The sequence below is a fragment of the Manacus vitellinus genome, unplaced genomic scaffold (assembly GCF_001715985.3).
Source record: "Manacus vitellinus isolate BGI_N305 unplaced genomic scaffold, ASM171598v3 scaffold_30_pilon, whole genome shotgun sequence".
Taxonomy (NCBI): domain Eukaryota; kingdom Metazoa; phylum Chordata; class Aves; order Passeriformes; family Pipridae; genus Manacus; species Manacus vitellinus.
In genome coordinates this window covers 6,056,612-6,080,642 of record NW_021940291.1, presented here as the reverse complement: position 1 = coordinate 6,080,642, position 24,031 = coordinate 6,056,612, and the positions used below count along the sequence as shown (strand labels likewise).

Sequence of the window (24,031 nt, the reverse complement as noted above, 5' to 3'; positions counted from 1 at the left end):
CTTTGTACTTCCTGGAAGCCTTTCTTCTTTGAATGAAAGGGTTATTGTGCACTGTGGTTTTTTCCCCCCCCTCCTTCTTATTTCTGTGCTGCAAAATAGATTCTGAATCCCTGTACTGTTGAAGCAATTCGCCTCATAAGTGCCCATTGTTGGGGGAGAGGCGCTGGCACTTCAGCTGGTGGGTGCCGGGGTGGGAGCGGGACCGGGATCCTTCCCCAGCGCGGTGAAGCCGGGCACGGCGGGTCCCTCCAGGGCTTTCCTGCGCCAGGGCTGCCGGATCTCAGCCTGGCATGATGTCATCGCTACCCCACCGCCGCAGGGAGCCGGCGGCCGCTGCCAGGGCCTCCGGGGATGCTGCCGGCAGACTTTGTTCTCGCCAGGCTTGATGAAGCCGTATATTTCAGGTGTTCAGCCTCACCATCGGTGATACAGCGTTTTCTGCAGACTTAGAAATGAAGCATAAGCTCGTGGGTTGATGCTCGGTCTAGTTACTTTGTTTGGAGAGACACCTCTGATGGCGTTTTTCCTTTGTATGCTGGGAGCTTACTGAATGGCACAGCTGTAATGCTTTTTCCTGAAAAAGTTGGCTGGCTGATGGAAAATGCATAGAATATGTGTGTATGTATATATGTTTGTTTTCTCTTAATGTTGTGAGAAACCCTCTATTTGGGACTTTGTAGTTAGTGTGGGTTAAAGATTCTCTATTGCCAGGGCTTTTTTATCCCCCAATTCAATTCTGGCCATCCTTTCTTATTTTGATAATTGTGTTCCCACCGGGTAACGTGCTAAAGGAGATAGGAGAAATTTGCTCCTAGGTGGTAGTAAAACAAAACAAACAAAACCCCCAACACTGGATAAAGCTTAAGCTCCAGTGTCAGCTGCTAAGATGCATTTCCACATTTCCAGATGGTGTTGATATGCCAGAAGTGATGACAGAAATCTCTTAAGTACACTGCAGAGGTCTGTTACAGGTAAATTTCCTTCATAGAGCAAATCACAGAAGGGTTGAGGTTGGAAGGGACCTTTGGCAGTTGTTGGGTCCAACCCCTCTGCTGAAGCCGGGCCACTTAGGACCAGTTGCCCAGGACAGTGTCCAGGTGATTTTTGAGTATCACCAAGAAAAGAGATTGCACAACCACTCTGGGTGACCTGTGCCGGTGCTCAGTCACCCTCACAGTGAAAAGGTGTGTCTTGATGTTCAGATGGAACCTCCTGTGTTTTGGTTTGTTCCCATTGTCTTTTGTCCTGGCACAATACAGAACCTGTCTCTGTTATCTCTGACATTAACAAGATTCTCTCCTGAGCCTTCTCTTCTGGATGCTAAACAGTCCCAGCTCTCAGCCTTTCCTCATGTGGAGATGCTCCAGTCCCTTATTTGTCTTTGTGGCCCTTTGCTGGGCTCTCTCCACCATATGTCCATGTCTGTCATGTGCTAAGGAGTGCAGAACTCCAGGTGTGGCCTCACCAGTGCTGAGTAGAAAGGCAGGATCACTTCCCTTGGTCTTCTGGCAATGCTTTTGACCAATGCAGCCCAGGATACCATTTGCCTTCTTTGGAGCAAGGGCACATTGCTGGCTCCTGGTCGTTCTGGTGACTGCCAGGAAATGATGAAATACATCAACTCCCAGAAATCTTCTGTATGTATTGTAATGCTAAAGTATTGTAATGCTGCAAAACTATGATAGGACTTCTTAATTTAGGTTATATGACTGTGCCCTGGAAAGGTAAGGAGAATGAAGCTCTGCCTTATCTTCCAGGTGGAGTCCCTTATCTGTTGATTTGGTTAGATGTGATCTACCTATCTATTCATGGGAAACCTTGCAGTGTATGGAACGGTTGGAGTTTCTGTTCTATGTTCTTTTTCACTGAAGGACTTTGTTTTCTTTTTCTCCTCTGTGGTGCATTAGTTTTTAACAATCATTTGCCCGTGGAGTTTGTTTATTATGGAGTGGCAAAGCAAAGGATCAACTTGCCATTGTGTAACGCGTATGTGTAATTGTAGTCTTGGTATCTGTAGTTTTCTGCTATTAAAAGCATGGAACTTGGATCCAAATATCTGGACACTACAGTGTAGTCTAAAATTTTTTGTTGCACATGCCTTAGTCTTGAATGTCGTATCATAAAGATTACAGTAGTTATTGCAGAAATAAGTGTTACACAGCAGAAATAGTCTAAAGAAAAAAGAAAGAAAAGGCCTATAATCTATGAACATCAAGGATTTAATAATAGGATTGTTTTTTAAAACATCCTACTCTGGAAGACTTAAGACCTGTATTTTTTTTCCTGCCTGTCTTCCCAGACTGAACTGGTTTTAAGGTTTGGCCCCAAAATTAATTTATTTAGTAAATGGGCTTGTGTTCTTTTTTGAATGTCGTTATCATGGTACTTTGTATTGTCCATCTGGTCATCAGCTTCATCCTTAGAGGAGGATGAAAATAGTGTTAGGTGAAGCCCATGTGTCCAGGAAATATCCTTCCCATAGACACCTCTATGTGTGTAGATTATGTAGCATAACAAGAGTGGTTATGAGTAAGGCATCTGTGGCAAGTAGGCACTCTAATTATTGCTGTGGTGTGAAATTTTAAAGGAAGTTGATACCTGGTGTATGGTATTCACCTAGCTCCACTCAACCTCACCAGTAAGATAAAAATGTTGTCTCACCTCATCTCTCTGTAATTGAAGTATAATTATTTATCTATTTTATTGGCTGCAGATTTAAAATGACAGCTCATCTTCATACATTTCCTGCTGGTAGGGTTTATTTTAACTGAATTCTGTATCAATATAAACTTTAAAAAAAGCATGGGTCTCATGAAATGATTGAAAATATTTGCCACATATATAATCTGATAAAATCACTCAGTATTTTGGAATTAGTGTAATATTTCCATTGTGGTAGTCCATGAAGTAATGCTGTTATCAGCATCTGTGTTAGTTTCCAAGTTCAACACACTTAAATATTTGAAGACTTTTATTTTGCTGCAAAGGTATTTGTAAGGGGTAGCTAAAGGGAAAGAGGAGGAGGAGGAAGAATTTAAAGTAACAGGTATAATTTTCCGACTGACATTTGACCTGTTTTATAGTTTATTCTTTTGGGCACTTTTATCTTGGAATTAAGACATGGCATTTGGGGTTGGAGCCAGATGTGATTCCTACAGTGAAGCCTTTCTGCAGTACTGCTTTTTCCTTGGGTAAATAGCATGTGATTAAATTTCTCTGTATTTGCTGTGGTGGTAGTACCAACACTTGCTCCAGAGGTGAATTGCATTGGTGGGAGCCATTGCTTGATTTTTTCAAAGGCTGAAGTATTCTGTGATTGTGTGGTTTTGTTTTTGGTGAGGTTTTTTTTTGTCCCTCTTCCTCTCTTTTTCCATAATGTGGATGGTATCCATGCAAGCTTCCCACAGTTCCCGATGGTGGGCCTCTTCCCTTGAGGATTCATTCTGAGACTGAAAGGGAGGGTTTTCAGTTTCTTTGCCTCCCTGAGATTGCTGACCAAGGTGGTGTTAATTCTGTGGGAGGCCTCTCAGTAGCACCAAGGCTGAGACCACAGGATGTTTTCACATAGGTCACTGTGGATGGGCAGCAGATAGCGACAACTTTTGGCTGGACTTACACTGGCACATGTGAAACATTTTAATCCAGATAATACTTTATTCCAGTCTTCCCTACCCCCTCTATCTTTTCCCAAGGAGCTGGAGCTGTTTGCCATGTTTGAGTGCCAAAAAGGTCTTTTGTCTCTTTGGGAACTGAGGCAGACGTGCTGGGGTAGCTGATATGTAGAATAAAGAATGGCAGAGCTGATGTAAGGGGGAAGCAGCTGTACTTTGCTGAACTACATTTGAAGCCACAGTTTATTGGTGGTGTTTCTGTAATGCCAATCTCGTCATTATCATGTTTGTATTTTAGGTTAAACTGAGCTGTGTGCTTTACAGAATCATCCCCTCAAAACTCACAAGGCTCTTCAGTCTTCCATCCTTCAGTATTCAGTTCTAAATTTGGTTTACTTATAAGGCTCTTTGATAAGGTGTGGGGGAGGAGAAAGGTTACTCTTGATTTGAGAGTAAACTAAAGATGCTGGAAGTGTCTAAAGAACTAAAGTTTACAAGTCTGTCTTCTAAGTCTTTTTAAAAAACCATAGGAATGGCTTTTTAAATCAAGTGAAATCTTGACCTTGTACATGTAGTTTCTAGTGGAGAAGTCAAGGCTCTGATATTTTGTTTTTAGTCTCAAATGTGATTAATCAAATGACCTTAATAAAGCAAGGCATACAAAGATAGGTTGATTTGGCTTTTTGTTCTTTTGGGGTTTTTTGTGTTGTTTTGTTTTCTTTGCAGTTTGTTTTGCAAGAGAGAAGCTACACAAAGGGAAGATCTTAAGTGGATTATATGGGGAATACTGCCATTTGCAAATAATAAACTTTTTTTTCTGTAAGCCCTCAAGTTATTGATCCTGTAGTTACAAAACACCACAACTGCTTATCTACCTGTTGACTTAGTGAAGTCCTACTTGAGTGTTCTTGGTAATGACTTCTCAGACTTATCTTTTGAATTCCCTCTAACCTGCAGGGCTCATGTAGCAGAAATGATGCACACAAAGTGACAGTGTCAGAAGCAATTACTTACTGATGCACGCTGTGCAGTAATTACTCTCTCAATTTCTTGACAACCATTTCAGATTTGTGGTTTGTAGTGAAGTTTGCAGCGAACTGGAATGTTATCCCTGTGAGGCTTAAAACATTATTGCACAGAGAAATTATCAAGCATTCTGGCACAAATTGATGAATGATGAAGAGCTTACTTGGAGAGCTTCTGCTCAAGGCAGTTTCTTAGTCTTTCGAGGAAAATGCTACTTTGGTTGTGGTTTGATGGGCAAGAGACCTTTGGTTTCAAACTTTTCTGTATAAGGGTGGAGTATCGCCTTTTTATTTAGGGTTTTTTTTTGTTTCTTTGACTGGTTGTAAAAAAACCTGCACATTCAGGTACAATGTGTACATCTGTATTTACATATTTAATGTACATATAGATACTGAAGCATTTTAAGAAAGAAACTTTATTGCATTTCATGGATAAGTGATCTGCAGACAGATAACATGGCAGTCAAAAGCAACCTTTTAATTTTCACCTGTAGCAACATTTCAGTGTTCGAGTGAGGAAAAAAGTTGGTTTTACAGAAACATATTCTTTCAGCATGACTTCAGGTGAGTTTGGAAGAGGTTTTTTTTGCAATTGTAGTTACCTGTTTAGGTCCACAGTTGCATTCTGTTGCAGAAAAGTATGGTCAGAGATCTTGAGGTCACCGCAATGTACTGATCTGTGCATTGCTTCTGTCCTCTACAAGCATAAATTTTTGTGAGCTTTTCTACTATTTACATATTTTACTTATTCCTCCTTAACTTGATACTTTCAGCAAGCTCCCTTACCAACAGTTGTTTCCTGGGTTTGGTCCCCAGGCCCAGCAATATCCTACTGAGCTGTCATCAGAGTTGCATTGGGGAAGAAATAAGTCCCTTAAGTTAACAAGGTTGGTGCCAGCTGTAACCAGCATAAGCCTGTCATGTCCCTTTCTGGCTCTTTTATGTGTGTGTTCTGGGAGCTTGAAATATGAAATAGCTCATCCAAAAGTTTTGCTGAAGGCTGGTAAAATTTATTGGTATCTTAGTCACTTCTGAGATTTAATCTGGCAGAGATTTTATGGCAGCTGAGACCATTTGAACTGTAAGTTGTTGTGGTCTCTCTTTCCCTGTCCTTACTGTGGTTGTGGCCTCCTGCCTCCTTCCTGTTCATTAGGACTCACTAGTCCTGTTGGATGTGGTTCAATCCGGTAGGATCCAGGGAGCACTGGGCCTTGTTGTGAGGCTGGTGATGCACAGCCATGGATTGGCATAGGTGCCCTGAAGCACAGCTCCTTTGGGGGCCATATTCAACAAGTTCTTTAGACTGAAATCCATGTGAAAGATCTGCAGAACATTGACCAGACAGACCTCTGAGGAGTTTGTGATCTCGAGGGCGTAAATTACCTTTGCTCTCTGAGTTGCTTTTATGTTGCAAGGTCATCACAGACAGTGAGCAGTGGATGGATGTTCCATGTTATCATGTCTGCTCTGGAAGTGTGCTCAGGATCCATGCACTGTCCATCCCTAACAGAGGAATACTAACTTTGGATGTGTTAGTAACCTTGAGGATATCTGCCATTTTACAGCTTAGGCCTCATAAACAGGGTCTAACCTGGACTTGAAAAATGAAGGAATCTGGATATATCCACTGAATGAGGTGAACTGAGTGGTGTTTTGATCATTCCAAGAGTAGTCCTGACTCTGTTGTGCTTGAGTGGCAGCATGCTCTGGGAAGTCCTTTTGTGGTGTGTATGTGTGTGTGGGGTATTTGTTAGGTTTTTTTATTTGCGTATCTTTTTTTTCCCCTTTCTGTCATATAAAGTCTTCCACAGTTAAAACTATATATAACATGTTTTGTTTTCCTCAAGCTTGACCAGGGAAGGGATTTAACTCATAGTTTTGGTCTGTGGAACCACAAGCCATCATCTTTGTTTATGATTTTGATCAAAGAGGCGATGCGCAGTTATGAGTGGTTAACTTTGACCTGAGACTTGTATTTTCAGGACTGAATAAAAGTACTGGACTTTGTTCTTCCTATTCTAATCAGATTTTCATGTTGAAAATGAGTTTGTTTTTTTTAACCAAACATGAATCATGCCTCGTGGAGAAGAAAGGTAAGCCTGATAGCTTGATAGGCTTACATGTAAAGAGGAGAGAGCTTAGGTGGTGTGGTAGGTGAGATAAAGAAGGATATAGCCAGAGCAAAGATAAACTTCAGAGCCTGTCATATCTGTTGATCAAACTGTCAGCACATCTGATTAATTTTCTGGTGTTAGAAATCATTTCTATCAAGCAACTTGACTTTCTTACAAGACTTATTTTTTTTTTTTTTGGAGGGAGCAGTTCTTATTAGGGCAGGTTACTGCAAAACACTGTTTTCAAAGGTTAGATAATAAAGCGAAGCATACTGGGCAGGACTGGTATACTGTGATGGCTGTACAGCTGATCTTTTTGTATTTTGCTGACCTCCGTATGTTATTGAAACCTGCTTGACAGACTTCATGTGTCCTTTAAAATATGTCTTTCATTTTCAGTGGGAAACCTCAGTGGTATCCCGAAAGAATAGAAGTATGTGGTTGAAGGACTGGACAGATGCTTCAGTAAGATTTTTCCTTTTACACAGCTTTTGCACAGATGTGTTTCCGTCAGTCCTCTGAGCTGGAGGGTAATGGGAGCACAAAAAGTAGGGACATTTGACTGGATAGGATATGCCACTGTAAAAGGAGACCCACAGTGCTCAGGTTTTCCTGAAGCAGTCTCACTGGATCTGCCAGTCTTAGATGGGCTTGAGGAGAACAGCTGGTTTCTGTGTTAAATATACTTAAAATATGCTTTTCTCAGCTTCTGTTGTATATTGCTATAATTGTATTCTATTCCAAAGGTAAACCCCTCCTTTCCTTTCTTAGTGTCTTCTGTTGCACATATTTCAGATCTATTGTGTAATGGGCGTGTCCCCCCCAGCCCATATGGCTGAGAACACGCCTGTCATTGTGACTGTCATTGTAGGGCTGCTTCTGTTGTTTAGTTGGAAACAGAACTAAATGTCTTTCTGGAAGTCTTTTTGGTGTGGCTAAAACAGAAAAGTGGTTTAGTAAAACAAGTCTGGTTTTAAGACCATTTCGTTGAAAGTTTCTGCCAGGCGGTCTTGATTAAAATCCACTGTGTCCAGCTGCCTTACTGTGATACTTGCAAAGGAGTACAAAAAGAAAAAATAAAGGAAAAAGATGTTTAGGATGCTTTTAAAGATGCAAGCTGAGGACTTTTTTTTATTTATTTTTTTAAAAAGCTGCTTTAGATTCTTGGTGGTTTCTTCTGCCACTTCCCTGTCCCACCTCTTCCCGCCTTCCTTGAAGCAGCACCAGAACAATAAAAACAAAAGCTTTTGGTTTCCTGACCTTACAATCGCAGAATGCAGATGGGCTCAGCTGTTTTTCTGTGGTGCTTTAAATTCATTGTTGCAGCATTTGAAACTATTCCAGAGTGTGTGTGTGGCAATACGTTTTGTTATCGACTAGATGAATGCTGGAACTTAAATGATGAATGGATATCTATTAACTCCTAGATTTTAATTTGCCATAGAGGGCTTGGAAGAATTTATGATATTGAAGCAATGAATAATCAAGAGATTATTTGTATCCAGTGGAGTTTATACTAAATATCCAGTTAGCGAAATGAACTCTCGTTTTTTATTTCACTTCACAGGGAGTTTCTTCATGTTACAATTTTTGAAACATTACTGTTCTTGAATTTTGGAAAGCAGAAGAAAGTGGGAAAACAACAGGAGCTTTTACAGTCAGCAGATTAGGGTTAACTCTCTTCTTTGTCTTTCTCACCTTTTTAGAAACTACAGTAGGAAGAATTGTCCATTGAGTGTTCACATGTATGTTCAAAGGAATGTGTTCTGGGATTGGGATAAGGGATTGTTACAAGCAAGTTTGGCTTCCCTAGACGACAAACAGGAAAAAAATAAATTAGAACCTTTTGTCACTGGTTATTCTCTTCGTCTTATCTCCACCTCCTCTAAAGCAAGTCCTTCAGCTTTTACAGACCAGGGATGCCACTCCACCCAGCGTGCATTTCAGTTTCCCTTAAGATACACACCTAAGTGTGTTCGTATCCCATATTTGCACCTTTGTTTCAGAAAGGCAGACAGGACTTGCTTTGCCTTTGAGGTGTTCTGTCAGGGCAAGTGGAACAGTAACTTTCAGGGGAAGTCCCAGCTGTGAAAATCATCTGTTACAAATCCAGCGGGATGATGGTCGCTACAGACAGTGATTGAAACACACGATTCCAGTTGCTTCAGCAGCAATAAAATAAAAGTGATCCTAAAGATTTTGTCATGTGGATAATTTGACCTGCTTTAAAAAGTGTTAAAAATCCCAATTTCAGTAACAAATTAAGTGGTCTAGCCACTGCTTGAGCCTACACTATGCCAGGTGGTCTTATCCCAACAGGGGGGAAGGGGGAATAGAAGTGCAGGACAGAGGGTTTATGTGTTGCAGGATAAAAGGCAAGAATTTGTCTTTGTGTGTATCTGAGCAAGAGGTTTGCTGGGGAAGGGAGTCCTCTCTAATGAGAAATACGTGCAGCTCTGCTTAGGGAGGAAGAACTGGAAGGAAGGAAACAAGTCATAATCTGAAAGCATTTGTCTATTGATGGAGTGGCTGCTTGTGTACAGATTTGGCAGCTGCAGCTTTTCTTGAGTCATGGTTTTTATTCCAAGAATTCTTGTTTAATGAATTTCTTACCTTAGTCTGCCAAACTTCGGATATTTATTTCCTGCATTGTAGAGAGGTGTGGGACTTTTTTTTGCAGTTATATATGGGTTAGTATTTTTTAATAAAATATTGGTTTAATATTTGTTAAAGAAGGAATCAGAGAAATTCTCTGTTTTATTTTAAAAATAAATTCTTACTATAATATAATTGCTGTAATTCTTACTAATTAATAGCTCTCTAGGTATGTATTGAAAGGACTCTAATATTAGACTGTGTTTTCAGAATGGTATTGCTCAGCAGAAGGCTTGGTCTGAGGACGATTGCTGGCAGAACTGGGAATCCTACTGCTGTTTATGACATTAGCTGCTGGGTTTAGATTTAACCTAATTCTAAGTGTTAATTGTATCTTGGGAAATAATTCAGACTTTTTTTCCGTTGTGTTAGGCCCTTTGACAGGCATGGTCTTGCACTTACTCAGTTTTCACCCAAAACCCAAGAATGAGAAAGATCGTTTTCAAAATGTCCTATGATGACCATTTTCACTGAATTATGGCTTTGTGCTGTATTACATTTTCTAACTCAAAGCAGGGTAGAATTACGCTGTTCTCTGAGTACTGTTTATAGTTCATGTGCTGTTCAGATCCCCGTGTTGACTGACTTCTGACTTGGAACCAACACTTGTGAAATCCTCTACTCTTTGGCTGTCATAATCATGTTTGGTTGTAAGGTTTTGTAGGGTCTTTTCAGTCCTAAATTCAGTTTCTCTGCTGTGCTAGGTAATACAGGAAAGCTACCGTAAGTGTATGGTCCATAGTTTCTGTTCCTGGTACAGAGTCTCATTGTTTTTATTCATTTGTTAATTACAGCAATATGACTGTTTCATGTTGAAACTGTTTTATATTTAGTTTAAGACATTCATTTTAGTGGCAGCAGGAATTAATATACAGCCTGTGTATGCTAAAAGATTTCAGTAAGTGCCTTTATGTGGAAAATATAATGTTAGTGTTTTAATTGCATACTATCGAAGATTTTTTTTTTTTTTTATTTGAAGATGTCATGCACACAGTAAGTGTACACCAAGACAGAATGAATTGAATTAATAGCAGGCTGTATCACAGGAATTTAAAGAAAGAAGCTGCTTGGCAGAGTGAAAGCAGCAAACCACTTAATCAGAATCAGTCGAGCTTTCTGAATGTCTTTGTTCTGTAATTATTTTGACCATATCAGTGGACTCAATGAACAAATGAAGGTGGCAGTATTAATGATTCCTTAAAATCAGTCTTGCATTACCATTTAGTTTGTTTATTGGGCACTTTTTCTGGTAAGCAGGGCAGCCTCTTCCTACTTGCTCTCTATTATTAGGGAAAATTGAGCTTGACTCTACATCTGAAATAGCTGGTCCAACACATTTTCCTATCTAGTATGCAAGGTGAAGTTCCTGTATACTTCTTAGTCTGGCATAATTTTTAGAGTTGCAACACTGCAGTCACTTTCTAAAAGTTAAAACCAAATAGTAAATTGACAGCGTGTACAAAAGGCTGTGATTCAGTGTACAAAAGATTTTGTTTGCAAAGTATACCTGGCTTGTTTTTAATCAAGTTTACCCTTTCTAATTAAGGACAGCTTAAGCCACTGTTCTGTACTAGAGAACTTTATTACGTGAAAACTTTTCACAACAGGGTGGGATTTACAGAGAAGAATGATTGAAGTATTGAAGAAAAAAAATCTGGGATTAGAAGCATTCTTACAAAGAAACAAACTACTCAGGAGAGAAATTTGAATTGTTAGAATGATGTAAAAGTGTTCTTGGGAATTTGCATTGGAAATGTGCATGCAATCCATCTGGATGTGTGTTACATCTGTGGCTGTAAGCTATCTCAGAGGATAAGGATGATTGGCAGTCATAGCTTGAATTTCAGTACAGGTCTAGCTTTTATTTTATAACTCCATGTGGAGGTTTGACAGGAAATATGTTACTACTTAGCATGGCTACATGCAGCTAATAATAGTGATGCAGCCATAAATTGCACTCCTCTGTGGTTCAGTTTGTAAACAGAACTTTAGAAAAGTTGTAGTCAAAAAAGGGAAGGGAATGGAGTGAGAGGGAAGCGTCTATAGTGGCAGGGTTTTCAGTTTGAATTTTCAGCCTTTTAAAAAGGTCTTGTTTTCGTCTTTTGTTTTGTTGAGAATTAAAAATGTCATCTTTTTCACATACAAATATACTGTTCAGTTGAAACTAATAATTGTTTATATATTGAGAGGAGGTGATAAGTAGGTGAAGTTGCAAGTTGTATGACCTAACCATTTTTCTTATTACTGTGTTGGGAAGGCTTTTTTTTTTTTTTTTTAAATACTTTTCCTGAGGAGGAATACAGATGACAGTGGATCATATTTTTCTCTGGGTAAATCAGGAAAGAGCTAAACTTAGACCTTCAGAATTCATTCTCTTTATTCCCTCTCAAAGCTGAGGAAAGCTTGATACATGGCGTTTTGCAGGTTTTGAATTGAACGCTTTAATTCATTCCAGCATCTGTAACTTTTTTTTTGTTTCTCTGTATAATCTTGCAGAAAAATGGTTTCCATTGATGTGGATAGTTTCATGCAGATGTTTCCAAAGCAGTGCTGTCCTGCACAGGTTGGAAACTCCATGTAGTATCTCTGAATTTTTAAGTCCTGATTCTCATCAGACCAAGACACAGACACTGCTGTCCCCCACTCACAGGTTGAGCTGCAAGAAGAGTAACAGAGGCGAGGACAGGGAGCAGCATGAAAGTGAGAGCCAGAGAGGTTGCCAGCCTACACTACAAATCCACATGGTGATATGGCTTATGTTCAGTGTTAGGTGACTCAGTCAGGTATGAATAAAATCAGGTGTACTTGTCAGCTGAGCTCCGCCTGCCCAGGAAGAGACAGGTCAGTCTTGGACATCCCTCAGAGCCAAGGAGACTTCCTCAGAGGTTGTGTCTAGCTGGTGACTTCCCTTTTGGTAAGCAGGCTTAGTCTAATAACTTAAGTCTTTTATGCATGTCTTCTTAAATTATATGGTATTATGGTTTAAGCCCAGCCAGCAACTCAGCCGCTCGCTCACTCCCCTTGGGTGGGATGGGCGAGAGAATCAGAAGGGTAAAAGTGAGAAAACTTGCAGATTGAGATAAAAGCAGTGTAATAGGTGGAGTAAAAGCCACCTGTGCAAGCAAAGCAGAAAAGGAATTCATTCACCACTGCCCGTGGACAGGCAGGTGCTCAGCCATCTCCCAGGCAGCGTCTAATGGTGACTTTGGAAGACAAATGCCATCATTCCAAACGTCTTCCTCTTCCTCCTTCTTCCCTCAGCATGCCACCATACGATACAGAATATCCCTTTGGTCAGGTGGGGTAGCTGTCCCAGCTGTGTCCCTTCCCAATTTCTTGTGTACCCCCAACCTTCTTGCTGACAGGGTGCTAGGAGAAGCAGAAAAGGCCTTGGCTCTGTGCGAGCATCGCTTAGCAGTAACAGAAACATCTCTATATTATCAGCCCTCTGTTCAGCACAGATCCAAAACACAGCCCCATGCCAGCCACTGTGAAGAAAATGAACTCCATCTTAGCCAAAACCAGCACACAGGGTAACAAATGAGGAGAGAGCAATACAGGACTATGATGAGGCTGACTGCCTGCATAGTGTAACAGTGGGAATAGCTCGGGTTTGCCACAGTTCAGATGAATAAAATCTTTACAAGTCACTGATTGCTGTAGCAACTTTGCTTCTTTCCCACCCTGTGGTGGAGCCTTAGAGGATTGATGAAGTGTGAAAGAAGGGAGGGGAAGCAAAGGGCATTACCAAGCCAGATGGTGGTTACTGGTGTTGAAAAATCTATTACCTGGCATGGCAGGAGCCAGCAGGTATCGAGCTGGGCCTCAGGAGGAGGGACAGCTTCAGGAGTTATCAGTTATTAAAACTCTACTCTAGTCCTGTGTTTTCTTCAGTGCACCAGTTTCAGAGCCTCTGTGTCTGCAGTTTACTCTTTGCTTCCATCATGTTTTGGGGGATCACCATGAGCTAATTAAGCTGTTTGTGTGGCTAAATGGGATTAGCGAAACATCTTTGTTAACCCTTTCTTTATTCTCTATTTGTTTATTTTTGATCCAGATCGTTTTCACTGATCCTGTTTTGAGTGTGATATCACAAAGGGTGTTTTTTTCCAATGACAAAGAAATTCTGAGATTCTCTGCTTCAGTGCTATTCCTCTGCTCTGTGCAATCCCAGGGCTGCCCTAAACTGATTTTTGGATTTGTGCAGTGCCTAGTGAAATCATGTTTCTCTATGCATTTATATTATTTACATTACAAAATACAATGGGATTCTTGTTGTTGTTTTGAAGGCCCGATGATGTTGGGAAGCATATTGGCTTGAAACTTCTTGAAATATTATTGTTTTTTTCTTATTTTTCCCGAAATTTTATATGTTTACAAATTTCCTATGTTGTATGACATTTCCTGAAAAATAATCTTGTAGTTGTAGCTGTTTGATTGTTGTTTCTGCTTTAAATCCAAGGCAGCTGAAGGTTTGTAGTCTGTGGGGCAGCTTGCATCTTGATTTTTGTGGAGCTTTTTCTATGCTGTGGCAAACATCTGAGTGGTAAATGTGTATGTGAGGATCATCAAATGTATTTGAAAGACCTCTGTAGTCTTCAGCAGGCAATACTGTGTTCCATTAAAAAAACCCTTACATGGAACTTATATAAAAGAAAGAAATTATTTACAGAGAAATTTTGTTTAAAAATCTCTTTACTGTAACTCAGATAAGTAAGGGAAGTACTTTCTAGCCATCACTTCTGCTAGAGAGGAACCTTATGAAAAGCATGATGTGATGATAGCAGTCCTTTGATAGTTGTTAAGTGTGGGGACTTATACTGAGTCTTAAATTTGTGAGATACATCATATTTTTATCAGTTTATCTTCTCTTATGTCTTAATTTTCTCAGTTGTAGAATATAACTGTCCATTTCTGCTGATGGTTTTGTCTTCTGTGTTTGTTAAACCTGCTCTTCAGTGTTTTTGATCAAAACCATTTCAATTAGTACTGAATTAATCAGCTAATTCACACAGAGACAGATCTTGAAACCTGGCATTGTTTTTGCCTGCTGGAGATGTGTTGGAATTGGTATTTTGCTGGAGCAGAGTGTTTGTGTTCGAGGCTTCTAACTAATCATAAATTTAGAAATTTAGGGTTAATTGCTTTTTGACTCTGGATATGAGCAAATACTGTTTGTGTGTTTCCCCCCCATCCCCTTGACTGGTGACTGTCTGGTGACAATCACTGGCTGCTTAGTGGCAGAAGAGAAGGGAGAGCCCATGCAATGGATGTGCTGGTGCTCAGGTTCCCATCAGTTGTAATGGCAAGATAATGGAGTGTCCAGTGTCCTGGGGTTGCACAGATCACCTGGGTTGAACTTTCCAGGTGTTGGTGAGCTGTCCCTTGATGTTCCCTGCTTTGTTATCTTTGGAAGCCAGCCTGGCCCAGTCTTAAGGTCCAGTAGTTTGCAGTATTTGCCTCAGTATCGAGGCACTCTGGTAGGAGTAGTGTCTGTGCAGCAGCTGGAGTGGCTTGATGGACTGCAGGAAGGCGCGGAAGCGTTGCCTCGTGTTTCTGTCCGGACCAGGACTCTGTGGTTTCCAGAAATCAATTTCAGTACTTTCATTAAATTATAGACAGACTCCAGCTCTAAAAAATATAAGTGTGTGTTGGCAAGAATGTCTCTTGGGAGGAGATGGTGCAAGGCTGCTTAAAATAGGTAAGCACCCATTCAGTGTTTGCTAGGTTTTTTTGTTTTGTTTTTTTTTCAATTGGAAGAGCAGCATCATGTATTTTGTAATATTAATCATCTTGATGAAAAGGGCTTCACGTCACAGATTTTCTTTTCAAAATATGCACAGCCACGCACATAGGTGAACCCAGTGACTGTGGGGTGTGGTTTCCAAGTTCCAGAGAAAATTTGACCCTCAGGTATTTTCTCCCTTACACATAAGTGGAAGAAAAAGAAACAACCCAGGAACAAAACAGCTCAGTAAATGTCTAAAGTTTTTCCTCAATTATCTAAAAGTTGACATTACATCATCTGCACAGATGCAAATATAGAAAATAGTAGGTGTGTTAAATCTCCTGACTTATTTTTAAAACCTTTTTACAGAGGACTGTCTTTACTTCAGTCTATGTTTGTGTCAGTAAATAGAGATGTGACATTATGTCCATTTTTCTTTCTGGGAGATTGGAAGTTTCTTTAAATGCTTATTTTCATCATTTATGATTGTTTTTATCTACTGTAGAAATGCTGTTATCTTTTCTGTCTTGGACTCTGCTCTTTCACAAGATAGTTATATTTCAGTGAAGCTGTGTTCTGTTTTTTTCCTAACTATTCCCCTCCCTGTACATGTTTCAAATTTTCCCAAACATGCATTTTTCTCTCTCAACAATGGTATTTTTGAGTGTTAATGTTGAACAGATTAATAAATAATGTAGCTGCGTGATTTGTATGAAAATCAGCCGAACTGTTGCTTTTTCAGACAAATAGAAAAAAACAATCCCTCCTTCAATTTCTGTGCTATAAACCAGAGAATTAGCAAAATAGATGTGAATATTTTGGGTGTTGGGAGACCTGTCCTAGGTCCTGATTCAGCATAAGTTCCGTGTTTGAGGTAATATTCAAGATTTAATATAAACTAAATCCAGAATTACGTGATGTCTCATCTGTCAAAGGACTTCTTAAGCGTTCAATGTAGAAATGAAGTTGTGTTAGGTGGAATGTGTTTGTCAGATTCTGTATTGTGGATGGGCAGTGTTGTAACTATATCTGTGTATGGTTGCTTTGTGGAAGTAAGTGTTGTACCAAATAAAGGGTCTAACTTGGCTTAGAAATTGGACTTCAAGTATTACTGTAATAGTACAGAACAAATCTGACCAATTCTGAAATCAGTTTCTATTGCCAAGTAATTGCTGCATGAAAGAAAACAAGTGAGGAACTGAAGTGTATTTTCTCTTTTGTCGGTGTTGCTGAAATAGTTCAATTTATTTAGAGCATATGATTTCATGCAATTGTGCCTGATTGTTAGTGCAGCTGTCAACAGCTGCATGCTTATTTAGCTAATTGCATTCTAGTAATATAACTAAGCTTATTTTAAGATATGCAGTTGTGTGCTTTTTTTTTTTTTGAGGCAACTACGCACACTCAGAATATTTACTGCATAAAGTTCTGTGCTGTCACACTGAACCGTCATCGCTCTAGAGGAAATTTAAAAGCTTCTGAGCAAGACTCTATCAGCCAATCTAGTATATGGATAGCATCTGTGAAAAGTTGGGCCATGCTGCTTAAATTCATACAGTTCTGAGGGCCTTGAAATGGTCTTGTCTTCGGGGTTAATTTCATCATCTGCTCTTTGGGAATATTTTATACTTAACATGTAAAACTTTAGTTTCCCAAGCAACCAGTTCCTATTGCTGCATCGGTATTCTCGTTGTGTGTACAGGAACAATGAGCTTCTGCTACGTATTGATCATCTCCTACAAGAAATATGTACCTAAAATGAGAAATTTGTATAAGTTGTATATGTATAAAAACATATTAGGAGAGTAGACTATCTTTTATGCATGCTAATCCTGGATATTTGTATGATTTTTACTGGTATGTGTTAGCGACGTGATTACAGTCAACAGTATGAAATTTATAATGCAGTGTTGTTTTTATTTGTTATATAGCTTTATGCCAGTATATACAGGCCTCTAAAACCCGAGATGGTGGCAGCCGTTTCATTTCAAGTGCAACAGAAGGTAAAGGAAAAAGTGTGGGGAAAAAAAAAAAAGCAAAATTCTTTGTTCATCTGATACTCTCTTCATGGACGTTTATGTGGTTCTTGATCTTTTAACCTTCTAGACTCTCTCTTCACAGCTAACTTCTTACAATAGATGGTGAATACCTTATTTCCCTAAGTCTTGAAAACAAAATTAAGCAATCTCATGATGTCACTTGTATGTCTATCTAAAAGTTGCATCATCTTTGCATCTTGTCTATTTGTGCTTTTCTTCAGTAACAAAATTCCACTGAAACTGAAGCTTTAGTTATGTTTTAATGAGAATCTGAAATATGTGAAGAGTGGCTTAGAGAATTGCTGTCATGGCCACAATCTCAAGATTGTCACACTTAGGAAAAGCACAGATACTTAATGACAGAACTGTTACAGTGCTAATCCTCGCTAATATCTGCAGTCTGACTATATGCTAACGAACTGTCTTGCATTTTCTGTTTCTCTTAAAAGGAGTGTGTCCTTAATTCACTTATCCTCGCATCTACCTGCTGATGTCCTGCTTTTTGGCCTTGTTTGAGTTTGGAAAGAGAATGAAATATTTACTTCTGTTTTTTTCTTTCATCTGCAGGGGAAAACTTTGAACAGACTCCGTTAAGACGCACATTTAAATCCAAAGTTCTTGCTCGCTATCCTGAGAATGTTGAATGGAACCCTTTTGACCAGGATGCAGTGGGAATGGTCAGTAACACATAATGGCTTTTGTTTTTAAGACAAAAACCTACTTGAACAATTGAAGGCATTAATCTCTGTTCTCTTTGACAAAAAAAGTGTGAAGTCTGTTATGGATTGGAAATCATGAGTTTCTCTAAATTGGGCAGACTCAGAAGGCCTTTTCATTTAATTAGGGTATATTTGGGGGGAAATGAGTAAGTCCCTAGGAGAGTTTTTTTTGTTCTCTTACAATTTTTTTTTGTTACGTTCTAGAAAATTAATAGAGAAAGAAATTAGTCTGCAATGAATGAATCTCTTTTTTGTGCACGATCTTTCTGTTTGATGGAATGTGGTGCAGTTTTTTAATTTAGATAAAATATAGTACTTTTCTCTGCCAGGTTTCTAGTCTTGGTGACCAAAACACTTTTCTTTATCCGAGATTGTATTTTGTTATTTTATTCCCATTGAGGCTGGTAATGAAACGGTTATGATTTTCAATAGCAGCTGCATGCGGCTCCTTTTGTTTTTCTGATTTAGATTTGTATTCCTGTATTTTGTAGAAGTGTAACACTTAATAGAATTTAAAGTGAGATGCGATGGCAGTCTGTGGATTCTAAATCCCATTTTCACCAGTGCTTCTGGAGGCAGAGGGAGAGAAAAGCGTGTTTTAACGGGTATTATCTCCCCTTCTCCCTTTTTTTATAGCTGTGTATGCCTAAAGGGCTTGCTTTCAAGACACAAGCAGATTCCAGAGAACCTCAGTTCCACTCTTTCATTATTACTCGTGAAGATGGCTCACGGACATTTGGATTTTCTCTCACGTTCTTTGAGGAGGTCACTAGCAAACAGATCTGCAGTGCAATGCAGACGTTGTATCATATGCACAATGCTGAATATGACATTCTTCATACCCCACCCACAAATGACAAGGAGAGCTGCAGCAGCACGGGAGACTGCAATGGCACCTCTGTTTCAAAGCTACAGCGTTTTAACTCCTATGACATCAGCAGAGACACGCTCTACGTCTCAAAGTGCATTTGTCTGATTACTCCGATGTCTTTTATGAAAGCTTGTAAGAAAGTGCTAGAACAACTTCACCAAGCAGTGACTTCACCTCAGCCGCCACCGCTACCTTTAGAAAGCTACATCTACAATATTCTCTATGAGGTTCCTCTTCCTCCAGCAGGAAGGTCATTAAAGTTTTCAGGTGTTTATGGACCAATTATCTGCCAGAGGCCAAGCACCAGTGAACTACCGTTATTTGATTTTCCAGTTAAAGAAGTTTTTGAATTGCTTGGAGTAGAAAATGTGGTTCAACTCTTTACCTGTGCCCTCTTGGAGTTTCAGATACTGCTTTATTCACAGCGTGAGTACTTGGGTTTTGTTTTCTTACCTTGTAGTTGTACTGGCACAGGATCTTTTCGTTCCTTGAATCCTGAAAACCACACAAACAACAGAATAGCTGCATTAAAGTGGCATGAGCATGCTAATGCAGTCTGGCTGATCTGCATGCAGGTCTTAATGTAAAGAAAAGAACTGGAGTTGCAAAGAGAGTGTTGCATTGGCTCTTGCTGTTAGATGCCTAACCTTAAAACATTGGGCTTTCACATAATCTCCTTTATTGATGGGTTGACCCATCCCTTTATTGTTGGCTCTAGAACTGCGCTGTTGGATAGAGAAATATACCTTCTTCCATGTTCCTCTCTAGCTGCTTAGTTGAATTCCTTCCTCTCTCTGCCAAACTACACATGTATTTCAAGAAGATACGTAGTTATATAGCCCCTTCTGAAGAAGAGTTAGCGGTGCAAATATAATCTTCTCTTGGAGTACCTAATGTAACATTTCAGTTGTTACTTTGAAAGATAATTACCTGAAAAAAAGTTTTGTTTGGCTGAATTAAATCCCAAATCTCTTTGGTTTAAATCCCAAATCTCTTCAAGGTCTCTTAAGGCCTTGAAATAGTTATTGCTGAAGCCAGGCAGCTGAAGCTTGCTTTGAAGAGGATAGGCAGCAACTAGGCTGAAATAGCATGTGTACCAATTAGTGAGTAGTGTGGGAGTGCTATCCATTTTCTATGTTAAAATTTGTGGATACTGGCCTTTTTACTATGCATCCTATTTTTCTAACACAGCGTATGTGGAATTATGCCAAAAGATAATTTTTCTACTTTTTTTTGTCTCAAGCTGAGTAGCATTAATCCACCCCTCCATAATGATGTGGTTTAAGATAGACAGACTGCATTGTGAACACTGTTTTATAGTAATGATAAAGGAGCCTAAAAGACCCCAAGAAAAACCCAGGAATATGGATTTACTGGACAAATCCAGGAATATGGTGTTACTGAAATCTTTTTTTGATGTTTTCTTCCATTGAGCTGTCACAGAAATATGTAGAATACAAATGGCAACTATTTATAAAATATAACCTACAGTTACTAGCAACCTCCTCCAAACATGAAGTACAGATGTTTGTGTGCTGAGATCTGTGTATAGACTAAAGCCAAAAATGGATTTATGTGCACAGTCAAAGTCATTAAAAGTGTATAATGGCAGCAGGGTGTTATGTCACTGTTGTTGCATTGTATAAACACTGTGAATTACAGTAGAGAAACTGCACAGTAATTCAGATACAGTCAAAAAAACTTATTGAATTGTATAGTGGTCTTGGATTTAAAAACCAAATTACTTTGCTTATTGTTCATAGAAAATCTAGAAATACTTATCTAGAAGACAAAACTTCCTTTGTGATTTCTCCAGAAATGGATCAGGTTTGAGAGTTAGGGAGAGTTTGTGTGGATACCTGTGTCCTGTCTATGGAGGATTCAAACATCAACCTCTTCCCTCTGAAGAAGAGTGAGGTCCTGTTGGCCTGTAGTGATGCCCGAGATCTCCTGTGGCGGGATCAGGTGTGCCTGGATGGTGGGAAGCTCTGCAGGAAAAGCAGTGTGTGCACTGCCATGTGGGAACAGTTTTCCTGGATCTCTTCTCAGGCCATCCTGTTATGGGTACTTTTTCCTCCCAAGCTGGAGCTCAGCTCACTCCAGGACTAGTCCTCTGTATTCTGGGTTCTCTTTCCAAGTCATATTAATGGGTTCAACTTTCAGTCTTGGGCCCTTTCCAAGTGTCTGATCAGTGGCTAATTAAAGAAGTTTAAAATAGCCCTGGAACACTTGAGTTTCTTGTTTGCAGGCACAGACATGTGGAGTTCAAAGGGACCCATGATCAGTTAGGACAGTTTCTGTCCGCTGTTCCTGTGCCTCACCCCAAGCTTCGGCTAGGTTGGGCTGTGTTGTACCTAATGGAAGTGTCTTGTCTCTCTATCAAGTTGTCACCTATAGTTTTTGCCTAAAAAGTCTTCTTTCAGTAGAAAAATAATTTTAGTTATTTGTTTGCTGACTTATGGCCCTCAGTTTTGGTGAACTAGCTGCAGCATTGCCTTCTCAGTAATAATAGCTGATGTTTTTTGAAACATAGCTTCTCTTAAGTACTTTCTGAGGGATTTAATCCCTGTGCCTTTTTTTTTTCTCTTGGGGAGTTTGTTTTTTTGCGTTTATTGTTTTGTTCTTTTTTTTGCTTATTTTTGTTTTGGTTTTGTTTTTTGTTGTTGTTGTTGTTGGGTTTTGTGTTTTGTTTTTTTTTTTAACTGGAATATGCTCCCAATATATTCTAATCTTTTGTCAGTATGGTTGAGTTAGACCTGGTTTTTGCTGTTTGTAAAACAGGGAAGATTGAATGGAAATACAGGTGATGGTGCACTCAGTTCCGAGTGGTATCAGAAATTGCTTTACTTTTGTAAAGGCTTGTTCATGGTCTTGCATGCATACCAGTGTGAGGTTTAGATTGTTCTTCAGAATAGGAATATTAAATTTTTTAATGTCCTTTGGGTTTGTTAAATCTCTTGGTGCTCAGATCCATGACAGTTGAGGTGATTGAGATAATTTCTTGTTCTCCTGTGTCAGATGAGATTATGATATTCATTGGGTGGATTTAGATTTAGAACAGTATGTGTCAGGATAAGAGGGATTGTGAGATTTACTTAACAAAAACAAACCAACAACAAACACACACAAAATAATGAAACACCACCAAAATAAAAACCAAACCCTAGAACTCTTGGTGATCTGGGTTGGAACAAAAAAAGCATGACCAGCAGGTTGAAGGAGGTGATTCTCCCGCTCTGCTCTGATGAGACTGCACCTGGAATAGTGTTTCCAGCTCTGGGACCCCCAACACAGGAAGGACATGGGCCTGTTGGAGCGAGCCCTGAGGAGGCCACGAAGATCAGAGGGCTGAAGCACCTCTCCTGTGAAGGCAGACTGAGAGAGCTGGTGCTGTTCAGCCTGGAGAAGAGAGGGCTCCAGGGAGACCTTCAAGCAGCCTTCCAGTACCTGAAGGGGCTGCAAGACAACTGGAGAGCGTCTTTTTACATGAGCATGGAGTGACAGGACAAGAGGGAATGGCCTCAGAGCTGAAAGAGTTAGATCAGATATTAGGAAGAAATTCTTTACTGTGAGAGTGGTGAGGCACTGGAACAGGTTGCTCAGAGAAGCTGTGGATGCCCCATCCCTGGAAGTATGTAAGGCCAGGCTGTGGCCTTGAACTTAGAGCAGCTTGGTCTAGTGGAAGGTGTCCCTGCCCATGGCAGGGGGTTTGGAATGAAATGAACTTTAAGGTCCCTTCCAACGCAAACCTTTCTATGGTTCTGTGACTCTAAATTTGCTGCCAAGTGAAATGCTTTATGAAACAAATTGTTTAGCATATTAAGCTGCAGTTAGTCCTTGGAATAGGAGGAACTTCACTTGGCAGTGAATGTGTTTTGGTTTAAGATTCCTTTGACATGTTTTTGACTTGAAGCCTGTGGAAATTCTTCTTTTGTCCCACTATATTGGCACAGCCTGTATGTTTTGGATTGGTGTGAGCCAAATGGAGAGAATGAATACCTCAATTCAACTGTCCTCTTGAGAGACCTGTCTCCCATTTGTCAAATGTTAGAGCCCTGTAGGTGCCTGTAAGAGAGGAAAGAATCTGAAGCTGCTACTGGTGCTGAGCCAGTGCCGAGGAACTGTGGCAGAGAGATAGTGGTGCTGGAGGCCTGCAGTAGTGCCCTTACCAGGTTATTCTGTGGGAGCCTGTTTGCATTCCTGCAATTAATGTTGCTCTTGTATCTGTGAAATAGACTTATTCCTTATCTTGGAGAGCACCTAGAGAGCTCTTCTGCAAAGTGGGCACTGAGTTGACAGCTGTGAAATCTACTTGGAGGTGATTTTGCTAAACAGCTTAAAACAAAAAATGGAAAAGTGTAATGCACTGCTGCCACAGACTGTGATTTTGAACAGTTTTATTTGCTGAGTATTTGCTGTCTACTGCCATTTTAAAGTACAAATAAAGGGGAGGGTTTCTGCTTTGCTTTTGAACCATTCCTCCCCATCTTTGTTTCACTTCTTTAAAATTATGTTAATTCGAGAGATTTAAAGTATTAGTTTAATTTCTTTGCAGTCTTAGTCCTGTGCTGCCTAACTCTCACCTCTTACATAGAACACTTTCTTCTTATGCCTTCACTGATTTAGGAAATTTGCTGATTGGTGCAGCAATCAACAAATGATACATCTATTCCTTGAATAGATTCCTTGAATCAGCCTGTCAGACACAGAAGTGAACACAAATAGGAAGTACTTGACCCACTGCTTCTACTAACCACAATAGGTTCTTACTGCAGTTACAGGTTTTTTGAAGTTACTTGTGAGTTATTTGACAAGTACAGCAGTATTTCATTATGATCCATGAAGTAGGAAGATTAAAAGGAAAAAATATTCCAGAATGTGATCATAAAATGGTTTTAAATTTGGCCAAGTCAGAGAATTTCTGTAGGCACTTGACACTTCTCTCTAGTAGAATGTAAAAATGGAGAGGTGAAATCATGGTTTTTACGGCTGCCACCTTCTTCCCATCCTGCTCATTCTGATTCAATAACAAGAGCAACACCACTTCTTCACTCTTTTAGTTTTTTTGTTGTCGTTTTTTAAAATCTCCTCTAATTCTTTGTTACTGGAAGTGTGCTGCTTGCTTCTTCCTTAAATGCAGAAAATCCTCCATACCCTTTCAGGAAAGGTTATTTTGGTTTATGTTTGTAGGCTTCTTGCCTTTGTCCTTGGCTTTTGCCAACAGCTCCTGACGTGGACAGTGCCTGCAGAATGCAGTCATTGTTACTTG

General features: G+C 39.8%; 1 protein-coding gene across 1 annotated transcript in view; it reads left to right on the top strand.

Annotated features, from left to right (window-relative positions):
* The first annotated feature begins 5,190 nt into the window (after window positions 1-5,190).
* Window positions 5,191-24,031, top strand: part of DENND5A (DENN domain containing 5A) — a 61,165-nt gene continuing 42,324 nt past the window's right edge. The window contains exons 1-4 of the mRNA XM_029961033.1: window positions 5,191-5,200; window positions 17,065-17,136; window positions 17,740-17,849; window positions 18,528-19,188. Of these exons, the coding sequence (XP_029816893.1) occupies window positions 5,191-5,200; window positions 17,065-17,136; window positions 17,740-17,849; window positions 18,528-19,188 (853 nt within the window). The remainder of the gene's footprint in view (window positions 5,201-17,064; window positions 17,137-17,739; window positions 17,850-18,527; window positions 19,189-24,031) is intronic.